We start from the raw sequence: 12,262 nt of genomic DNA on the forward strand, positions 1-12,262 counted from the left end.
ATATTACTATTGTATTACCCTTTAATAACCCTCAAAACATGACCAGTCCACGAGGTTTCGGAATCAACGTGCAAGAGAAAGAAATTTCTTAAAGGATAAAGCTTCTTCAGATCTCTGAGAATGCTGTAGTATGCTTAAAGGAAGAGTTCAAGTCTATTGACATCTTTGCAGACAGAAATGAACTTGTTTTGACATGGGGGACAACATTTACACAACTAGCATTTGATATGAACAGTTTAAAACTATATTTGAATTCACCACGTAGAAAGTTGTCTTGGAATGTTTGCTGTGTCAAATACTTGATCACTTATCTATAACTTGCATACATACATAATAAAATGATTCATGTCATTTTAATTACTAGAACTTCAACATGATTTTCCCTGATCTATTTTGTGAAATTTCTGTCTTATTTCTTATCTGGTTCAAGTTCTCATCTATGCCCTTTGTCTAAAACCTCCTGCCCCTTACTAACCAGAAACATTCAGCCAATCATATTTTCCACTAATCCAAACAACTGCTCTTCTTCCCTTCTCATCCCGTAAATCTCAGGCTTTGAGATTTTTCCATATATAGTTACTATCTTTCATGATATCTAAAGTATCATAAAATATTTACTATAAGTACTAAATCCAAATAGAACTTATTCTATAAACAGATGATGCGCTAACTTAAACACAGACATCAGTGTGAGGAAATGAGATTAGCCACCTTAGCAATCAACACTACCATGTTTCTTAATAAGAATTAACATATTCATAATAGTAACCTTCTTTCAAAAATACCACACAACAAATACTTTGCTTTCAAATGCTTATCTTACTTTATCAAAAAATTTCACTAACAGAACATGCAGCAATTACCTATTTTATTTTTCATTAATCCTTTCAAGTTACCTGCTTCATACATCCACACACTTTCAAACTATAATAGCATCCATGGACTGTACATTCAATATGAAGACTACTGTACATCGCTTAACTGAAACATCATAGTAAAACGTACCGAAGACGAGGAAGCGTCACGACGCGTCGTTCTCTTGCTCCACTGGGAGGCAGTTCGAGACATAATGTTTGTTGTGCGCTGCGACATGCTGACGACCTGGGCCTCCAAATCACTAGGGATGGAAATGTTGTGTTTGCGGGCTGGAAGAACGCCATAACAGGATTAGAAATCATCCATTCTTAAAGATAAATATTACTTTAATTGTATATTAATATCAATCGACAATAAAATTATGTTTTCCGTAATAAATGACAAACTTGATTGACTCACCAACTTCTGTAAGAGTCTTGATGCAGTTTTCTACGTTGACCCTCTGGTGACCCAGCACTGCTTGGCTGACACGATAGACAGCATGCAAGAGCTGCACAAACACCGGCTGGCGGGTCTGAACCAAGCAACAAAAAGGCCAATGATAATTTTTACCTTTACTAGAATAATCCAACTACCACTCAGTAGGAAATAACTTCTGTATAAAATTATCTTCACAATATGGACACAATAATCAACACAGTATACTCATTCAAATACAAACTCGATGCAACCTTAAAAATGTGTGATGGTCTAGACTATTCAACAAAACAACATTCTCATTTCATTAGCATCTGAGTTTCTTGAATTTGAAGCCTTTCATTATGACGTCATTAGGGGGTGTTTAATACCAGACCACTCAGCTACATTTCTAAAATCTCATAGGGCTGGTGCAAAAGGATTAGTTCATCAAAATGCAAAACTTAGAGCAATGTTAAGAATAGGACCACTCAGATGGAGGAGGAGACCAAGGGGAAAAGGCAGAAAGTTATGCAGACAGGGACCAAGGATTGCCTTTGCAGCATGCACACGCATTTCTGTACGAAGCAAGCCAAGCAAACCACCAATTTGCTCAGCAGGCTTCCGCGGGAATAAAGTACCCTCATATGACGAACGGAAGTAAAATCAACTCGAAAAAACAAACACAAAAATTAGAGACGAGAGCATCATGTTTTAAAATAACTTTCAAACCTCTTTCCAACTCCTGGCAAGAATATCCATAACTCTTTAGAATCAACTGTTTCGTACTTCAGCAGTGACGAGAATAAAAAAAACTGTTAAAAGTATCTCTAAGCAAGGGACCTAAGTTAAAAGCATTTCTAAGAATAAGAATAGGAAAAACTGAAGGCAAAAGAACATTTGTAGTGGTGTTAAGAGTTCAAATGTATTCTTGAAATGTAAACCAATAAGGATAAACCATCTTTAATCATTTATATTCTGTACTGCATATCAAAGCAAGAATCAAAGCAAGAGTCAAAGCAAAGCATTTACAAAAAACAAATGATTATTATGATTACTGTTATTAAAGCAAAAATCAAAGCAAAATATTTACCAAAAGAAATTATTTTCTATTATTGCTGTTAATATCTTTATCATCATTACCATCAATGTATAGAAATTACTTAACCAGACAATCAATTCACATTTCTAGACAGTGGCAGTGATACCAAAGTATTCATTAGTATATAAGAGAGTAGGACTGAAGAAGGGCAAAGCTAAGGTTGTTGAAAAGGACATTATAAATCTACAAAAAAATTTCTTCGGCCGTCTATGCTATAGCAGAGGGAAAAGACCTGAGGACTTTTACTTCTAACGTAATGATTTATGGTGCTAAGACCACCAGAAAGAGCATTCAGCACCTGCGCACATCTGGTAGGAAAACTCAGGAGTTGCATTATGAAGTAATTTGAAAGTTGAAAAAAATTGGAATGCTAGATGGTAGATAGGAAGCGGGAACAGAATGTAGAAGTTTGAAAGGAAAGTCCAACTAGGGGTCAATGGGAGGCTGCAAAGACCCTTTATTAACGCAGAGGTTGAAGGAATTTGGGATAAAAGAAGCGTGGTAAGAATTACAAAGCTCGGCGTTGGAAGCAAATTAGCGGGCATGGAACCCTTTCACTCATTCTATTTCTAGCACAACTTGAAACCCTTCTTGATTTAATAGAAACTGCAGCTGGATAAAATCAGAGGAAACGACTTTTATGAGAAAAAAGCGTTGAACGGCGATAAAAGAAAATTGGACAACAACAAGGGACTAACAAATGGGAACAGAGGAACTGTAAACTGCACGAATGAAAAGTAATTTGAAATTGCTTTCAGTGCACTAAGCACAAGGACACTGCAGAGGTCTGCTCCTTAGGATTCCCCTCCATCAAACACCCCAGACAATGATAATAAATAGCATGTGCAATATATAATCATGAATTATGTGAAGCTAAAAATGAAGACCATCACATGATTTTTCGGTTGCACTAGACGAAACGTTACTCTCTTTCACACTCATCCAATACGATTTAGTGGGACACACACAGTCTGGAAGACTATGCTATGTTAGGAGTACCTTTTACAAAACTAAGTCGATGCAAATTAGTTGTCCGTGTCTAATACACCTACCACTTGCATAATTTGAATATTCAAAATACAATGCTATATAACTTCTTACAAGCAATCTAGCCATTGTATTAAACAAAGCTTGATAAAAATAGCATCTACAATTTTGCACATACTATGAACTGCTTCAAATGATTACATTTACATTTTATCTATTGCCTTTAAACCATCAAAGAAACCTTCCCTGTATTCATTCTAATATTTTTTTTCCATTCTCTATATATAAGATTCTTTCACTAATTTGGCAACATCTGAATTAACACTATCTACCTCTGTCATTCTAAAATTATCATACAAATTATACATCTTTGATAGACCTTGTCGTCACTATCGACCACTTTCAAATCCTGTGCTATATTTCCTTTCAAAATATATGTCGAAAAAGTAACCATAGCTATGCTCAGGATATCTAAAGCATGTCAAAAATAGCTCTCTTGTGGCTTTCAATATCAAAAAAATTGCACTGGTGACATTGTGAGGCTGTCTGCATAATAACTAGCTAAATATTTGACTACTCAGAAAAGTGGAACATCTTGCTCAAAAGAGGAATTTCTTTAAGATGCATAAGGGCTATGCAAAGAGAACTTGAAAGTATGATGGCCCATTTAAGAACAGAGAATGAGAGACCATCTACGCGTTTAGCATAAAATAGCGGCAAAGCTGAGCAAAAGAGCAGGAAAATGAATAGATGATCCAACTCTCTAAAAGTCCTCCATGGAAGTTGTACGACTGGTCTACAACAAAATTATTGAAACGACCTAAACGGTGCTACCTCTTCAAATGAATAATCCTAGCATCTATGTATGTCAAAATACCAAAACCTAAACGGAACTAATCAATTTGTTTTATGGTATCAATAGCCGGAATTCATTAAAATGCTCTGTCAATGATACACTATTACCACCGAATTAAATTCAGATATTAAGGATCTATCTTCCCTAGAAGAATATAATTAAATTCTGACATTTTAAGTGACATACATTTAAAAAACATTTATAAATTTAATGACCAGGGGTCCTTTATTTTTATCAGCTCAGCCAACTAATTAAAAATTAATCATTAACAACCATGACAAAAATATTAAGTGAAAATATTCATTCAAATTGCTATCTATTCCTTCCACATAAAGTTCATTCTTCCTCCCTTACCAAGAGAAAGTAAAAATTACTAATAGCAAAACACTCTTAGAAGCTACAGGAACTGATTAATACCTGGAATGCCATTACAGTCATCAGGAGTAAGTATTACATAACTCCTGCTATGAGAATTATAACACTTTTATACACCTTAACAACGAACAGATCAATTAATGTTTACAAAATAATCGTCCGGGAAGTTATTCGTGGGGGTTAATGAAATACACTCACTTCTAAACCACTAATAAAAAGATTCCTGCCAAGAATGTCCATAATTTGGCAATTTTAGGTCAATTATAAAAAATCCAAAAACCCATATAATGACATCCAAAAATGTATAGTCGGGTGCACTCGGCGGTTTTCCTCGCCTGGTAGAAGTAACGAGAGTTGTGAAAATGCAGGTGGAGAATTTAACCAAGCAGAAAAGACTAAAGTTTTATAAAATGTGTAACAATAATATGTGTAACAAACCACTGGAATGTTGGATAAAAGTCATCTTCAATGTTTAAAGTCACACAAAATACCTTTTCAGGTACATAAAGAAATAAAAGGGGCTTAAAAAGAACACCCATAAAAAGTATAAAAAGTTTTTTTCTGTCTCAAAAAAGCCTGTGGTTTTCCATACAAAAGTTTCCTTGAGTAATGAGATTAAATTGTTAATGATTCAGGTATGACGTCAATCGAGGATTAACGGGGAAAAGAAATACAAATTGGGGGACGACAGACCGAAACATTAATGACTGGTGCTTGGTTATCTGATAAAAAAGGGGGAGGAAACAATAAGCCTTGCAGGAGATTCCATAGTCAACAAGATAATAAGATAATACATCAGTGCCCACACAATACAGGGAACAGAAGGCCTAGACATTGAAAGGTAGGATATAACTCCAACCCAACACCATACTTCCGAGTAGAGAATTCACTCTGTACCATTTCCAGCATAGCATAATAGTATCTACCCACCCACATACCGTAACAATGATTCAAAATTTCATTATACAATCTTCCTTCAATATCGTGGAAATTTTCAGTTTGAAATTCCCAGATTAAAGACTGAACTGAATAATCTATATATAAGATTTGAAAAAGGCTAAAAAATAGTACTTTGTTCAATGTACTTTAAGAGAAATAGATGCCATAATTCTAGTGGCATACCAAATGACACTAATTACTGTACAACAGTAATACAGTAGTAGATAATCCAAGTTTTTATACAGTACCAAGGAGGTAAATTATTTCTGAAGTAATTTTTTTACGTGAAGCTTAATGAAAAATATTTGGTGCTATTTCAAGTCTTTCAAAAACTGGGTTTCTACAAGTACTCTACATTATATCATCAAATTTTCGATTATTACGTTAAACGACCTATTGTCCCATGCAGTATATGAAAACATGAAGCCTTTTTTTATAATTAAAAATCATTACAAAATGGTCTCAATTTCCTTTACCTCTTTTAACCCAATTATCTATCATAAAAAAAGGAGAAAATATACTTGAAATTTCAATCCACTGTTAGCTCACAGGTCCTCGCAAGGCGGCTAAACTGGCAGCAGATAAAAACAAACCAACTAAAAAGCAATCAAATACCTAAGAGAGGAAAGTGCAGATTACTCTCCGAGCATAATGCTACAAACAGGTCAACACAAACAATTCACACAAGAAGCAGACAAAAATAGAAGCGTGAAGAACAGAACCAGCGAACACGTAAAACTGACGAGATCTGTGCATGCATACTTCTGAACTGTACTGCTGAACATAAGGCTGGCCCCAGAAGTCCCGTGCCTCTTCCAGGTATTTCTGCAAGCAAGGTAAAGAGTGCATGCATACTATAAAAATGGTGATTGGACCAAACTACAAAATCAGCACACTGGAACCAACATGTGGTTTTTTTTTTAATGCTTTTAAGATATCTATGTAAAATTAAATGAATTTTCTCCAATTCAAGAACAATTCTATTTTATTTAGCATAATATGAATATTAAGCATCTCACTGTTTGCATTCTTGAAGTTGTGATTCCATAGGGAAAACAAACTATTTTTTTACATAGAAATCTAAATTGCTTTAACTTTTAAAAGTGCAAAAATGGGTTAAATCTGATTTCAAAACGGTAGCAGAAAACTTTTGACACTACATTTACTGGACTACACAAGGTGATTTTATTTCAGAAAAAAAAAACTGCAGTGAACTGGGACAAAAATAAAGAACTGGATGTATGCAGTCGGAAGTTCAGTACTCCTTAGATTCGTACGATCAATGAGAAAAGCAAATGCTAACAGAACATAGGAACACATCAGCACCGTCAGACTCCAAATCTATTATCACTTGTGGGTGAATCATCATAAGCACCGTCACCTTCAAATTATAAAAAAAAAGAGCAAAATATTTTCAAAACAAATTAAAAAGTGCAAATCTCACAGGCTACAGTTCATCTACAGGAACGGGACTAATACAGTCATCGTTGTATTTCAATAAATACTGTACGGATAAAGAATAGTCCTTTGAGAGTAAAAAAAACATTTCATGTTCTGTACATTAAAAAAAAAAAATACCTCAGATGGCCTTACACTTGAAGCAAGACAAGACATAAGGCTATCCAAGATTGAATAAGCAAAAAACTGGGATTAATCAAAGAGTTCTTGTAAAATCAAATCCTATCAAAATATGAAAAAATATATTACAAATAGGTAGCAAAACAAATTGTATATCAAACATTTACCCACAAAACATCACTTTGGACAATTGTGTAACAAAAGGCTTTCACAGACAAAACAATAGAAAGGATTCTGTATATGTTTTCTTGATTCAGGTTGTGTTTGTCATAAACAAAAAGGGATTACACTTGATAACTTGGGAAATGGTTATGATTACAATATGATTACAATAAGCCCTGTGTACTGCAATTCACTTATCCTTATGCTTTCAAGCATGAGACAGTATTTCTGGACGCTCAAGAGGCTATAGTATGGATCAACGATCGGCTTCTCAGCGTTTTGCTCGACGGAACTGTGTAATTTCTTTGCATTCTAGGCATTAGTATTAACTTGGTGCACAAAGACACAATTTTGGGGTAATTTAACCTTGTCCAGCCTCAGTAACTCACCTCTATCTAGACTTTAAATGTTATTCATAACCACCTTGTTATTAGAGCGTCCATGGGATGGGTTAATCTAATATTCTGTAAAGCAATTTAACTTAGCAATGTATCAGAATCCTGTAAAAATTTCCCTTTAACTAAGGGTTGAAAATAAGACTATGATTTGGTTGTTGACATCCGAACAGCCAAATAAGAAGAGATGAAATATAGGTGAATGAAAAGTAAATGGCAAAAGTGTATTTCAACAGGGACCAATTGGGCACAGACTACAACTTAAGCTCTTACGCCCTTTAAATAGCAAGCTATTAACAGTACAGTACTACTCTCTAAGGAGAGTAATTTACTTTGTTTACATTTTATTCTTCTAAAGATGCACCTACTAAAGTTCTTATTGGTCACCCGCGAATATATGGTAAACGCATCTATTGCACAGGTTTCCTTTGGGAATCCTTACATCTCCCAGATGATTCATAATAATGGATTGGTGATCATCTTACATTTCACCATATTTTGAAAAGCCTTGGATCTGAGACTTGTGTGTACAATGGGAGATGTAGCACCATTGCTAATCATGGGCAGATCTCACGCCTTTGAAAAGTACAGAGAATCATAGTGTGTATTTTGTGAATTTGACAAATGCTTTCATTTTCATCTTTTAACCCTTTTACCCCCAGGCTATTTGGAACTTTCCAACCCTTAACCCCCAGGGGTTATTTTTTTCAAGCACATTTTGCAGTATACTTTTTTTAAATTGCTCTAACAGCCTTAATTTTCATCATAGAAAGATCAGGTTGGTCTCATTCTCTTGGAAAATGACTGAAGTTTCTCAAAAAAATTATCAAAAACATACAAAAAAATGTAAATAAAAGTTTTTTGCAAGGACGCGGTACGTCCATGGGGGTAAAGGGATGAGCTTTGTGAAACGTACCAGTACGTCCTTTGGGGGTAAAAGGGTTAATCACAGTTTTACTCAGTTACCAATGGATGACGGACATCCACTGACCATTTCAGAAACAAGATTCTGTACTGTACAAAATTCTAATAAAGTATAGCACAAACTCTGAGTAAAAAAAAGGGAAAGATTTAATTATATCTTATAAATAATAACCTGTGCTTGAATCATGCAGCTTTTAGCATGAGTGCACTAAATTCTGTAATAAAAATAAACAATGTACAATTTCAAAGCTAAAGGAATAATCTCTTGGTGCGAGCATACACACAATGCCATGATGGAAATAAATATCATAAATTTCAAGCTGAACTGTAAAATTGTTCCTTGCCAAAGTGATTAAAAAAATTCTCCGATCAAAGCTAATACTTTTTTTAAGATAAAAAAAGAAACATATGATACAAAAATATTACCAAAAAGAAAAAAAAAACAAAGGCACAACCTCATGCTCCAAGTATCAATAACTTTAAAAAATGAAGCATCATTCATTTTTCATATAATTTTTTTTAAAAAATGCAGAAAGAAAGACGTAATTAAAAGCTGTCTGCTATACTCTTTATACAACCTGAAAGGCTGCATGACAATAACACAGTATGGGCAGTGAATATTAAAAACTGCCTCTTGCCTGTGCTGGCTGACCTCACCTTATGCCATGCACAACTTTGATATTTTGTCAGTATTTAAAAAAAGGGTTACAATATTGAAGTTCTTCATTTTAAAAGATGCAGAAAGTGTGTACACGGGACACTGTCTCGCGTGGTCATACGTTCAAGTGTAACATTCCTTATATCTACAACCCTGAGAACAATTGAATACAAATACACATATATAATTCAGAGCACCAAGAACTGTACAAGAAGTGTACTACATTTGTACGTTTCATCTGCAAAATGCATCAACACATACAGCCATCATATGGTATTAACAAGAAGCAACAAGAATTTAGTTAAAATTTGTAATGTGTTACTACAGTAATTTCATGTAAATTCTTTGTTTTAAGGTTTTCAAAATTTATTTTTAAAGTTTTTCCTCTTCAAAATGTTTTGATTTAAGATGGATCTTTAAAAATCAAAAGAAAAATTGCTGTTAACTATTGAAAATTCTATTTACGGTCTTTAAAACACCCTTGGTCTTCAAAATATCTGCATTTCCCATTAATCGTACCGAGAATGGAAAGTGCTAATAGCAGACCTGGCATAGATCTCAATACAGTAGAGTACTTTAAAATTCTTGCAATGATTTATTTGATATTGATAGTCTACCGTGTCTAAACAGCTCTCAAGTACTTTACTGTAGACTATTTTTCTTCGTACAACTATCTTGTTTTGTTTCTATCTTAAATATAGTAATTCCTATCTATTTATTTGTATGAGTTAATATTATCATGATGTATACTTGCAAAGGCTTGAGATTGTTAAGCAGAGTTTAGGGATAACCAAACCCAATCTAGGCTACCTAAGTTATTTGACCGTGTAAGCATTACAGCCAACTCCTTACCAGTCTTGGACCTATCAATGTGGGTGCTGAAGGGATTGCTGTATTCTGAAGTACAATATCTATTTTAAATAGGACCCTATTGAAAATATTCGCCAAACTTTTGGTCGTCAAGGATCCTACACACGCCTTTCACAAATAACAATTAGGAGAAAATAACCTGCAGCTGCTTGACAACTAGGTTCTAGGAAAATATCATCATGTATGATTTAGGGTTGTAGAAGATCAAAGTGTGCAGGCTGGATGTGATTGTGAACAGTAAGTGAATTTTCGAAAAATCTATTTTGTTAAAAAGAAATAAAATTATTTTGATTACAATTTCATCAATTTCATTTGCCTAACCATAATTTATGATTAAATGCTTCAGGGATCTTAAAATCCGCAGTAGGCTTCAGACTAGCAAGGAACCCAATGTTCTAAAGGGCAAGCAGTTATAGCTATTAAGCTGAAAGTATGTGCATTTAGTAAAACAGGAAAACTATATAGGGAAATTAATGAAACCAGGGAAGGGTTATGTTGTCTAGTATTTACCGCTCTTAAATACAATAGAGAAAGAACAAAGTTCTATTTACCTGAAGGTGGAATAGGTCATCCATATCCCCTTGTTCAAAAGAACCAATATCAGAGTTCTAGTCAGGCATGTGCTACACCCCCCGGGGTATGCTTTCTCAACTAAAAGTCGTAAGACTGACCCTATTCTATGGTAATCTACAAAGACAGAAAGATCTCCTGGAAAGCGAGTGAAGAACACAGGGCACTAAAATAATTGATACCGTAAGTGATTTAGCTTGAAGAAGAAACTACCTCAGAATTAATCTTTCTTCTGTGAGATCCTAATCTTGAAAGAGTGAAAATGTGATTCCTAACAGATTTGGTGATCGCACTGCTGAAAGTTCTCTGCTTCGTACGCAAGTCGATTCGCTCTAAACACGGATAACAAGCGCCATCAAAGTTCGAAAAAGAAAGAAAATTAACTTCTTTAGAATTCCCGAGTGATGTCATAAGTAAAAAACAAGACATCTGACAGGACAAAACAAAGCATCAGCCATATGGAGTCTGCTATTAGCAACTTTCTTGATCTAATAACTATCTGGCCATGAAGGAAAATTCTAATGAACCAGTATTAGTTATTAAGGCAAGAAGCAGATTCACCTAAGTTGCCTAGTGCTGAAGAAGAATCTTTTAATCCTACCTCTATGAAAAGGGCCAGAAATAGCCGCCTTTACCTGCAAATTCCCATGAATATTTAACTTTCACCATCTCTATTGTGAGGGAAGGTTAAGATATGAGATTATATATGACTGAGGACAAGGATTTTTTTCCCAAGCCAAACTCCAGCCTTCAAAGCCAAGAAAATTTAGCTTAACATTGTCAGGAGCCAGAAATGATGACCAAACATTTCCTACTTGGATACACTGCCTAAAAGATGTTCCTGTTATCAGCTAATCATGGATAGAAGTACTTGAATATAGGAAACACTGATTAACTGAAAATGAAAATGTAAAATGCAATAGTAGCTCAACTCGGTACAGTAATGCAAAAGTACAGCAATACTGTATTATTATTATTATAATTACTAGCTGAGCTACAACCCTAGTTGGAAAAGCAGGATGTTATAAGCCCAAGGGCTTCAACAGGAAAAAATAGCCAGGTGAGGAAAGGATAAAAACAAAAAACTACAAGAGAAGTAATGAACAATTAATTCAAATATTTTAAGAAAAGTAACATTAAAATAGATCTTTCATACATAAACTATAAAGAATAAAAAAAACAAGAGGAAGAGAAATAAGATAGAATATTGTGCCAGAGTGTACCCTAATGCAAAAGAACTCCCCAAGACAGTGGAAGACCATAGCACTACAGAGCAATGGCAAAAAGACTAATTGATGGTAAAAAAAGCACAATAAACCAAAATTATTTTTGATAAATCACGCATTACTTTCAAAATTACCAGAAACATGAAACTCTCTAAGCATACAAGCAGAGGTCAATTAGACCAGAAGAGATAGAAAAAATAAAATAGGACATTAGACAAGATATTTCTAGTAGAGCTTTAATTTCAGAAAGGTAGACACTAAGGCTCATAACTACCTAAAAGCCTCTGTCTGAGGCAGCACACCAGAAACGCACCAGAAAGCAGAAAGTTGATATAGAATGGAGTGTCC

General features: G+C 34.5%; 1 protein-coding gene across 1 annotated transcript in view; it reads right to left on the bottom strand.

Moving 5' to 3' along the window:
- Positions 1–12,262, bottom strand: part of Itpr (Inositol 1,4,5,-trisphosphate receptor) — a 232,608-nt gene that overhangs the window by 73,785 nt on the left and 146,561 nt on the right. The window contains 3 exon segments of the mRNA XM_068356085.1: positions 1,006–1,145; positions 1,276–1,390; positions 6,294–6,356. Coding sequence (XP_068212186.1) covers positions 1,006–1,145; positions 1,276–1,390; positions 6,294–6,356 — 318 coding nt within the window.

The sequence above is a fragment of the Palaemon carinicauda genome, chromosome 32 (genome assembly GCF_036898095.1).
Source record: "Palaemon carinicauda isolate YSFRI2023 chromosome 32, ASM3689809v2, whole genome shotgun sequence".
Classification (NCBI taxonomy): Eukaryota; Metazoa; Arthropoda; class Malacostraca; order Decapoda; family Palaemonidae; genus Palaemon; species Palaemon carinicauda.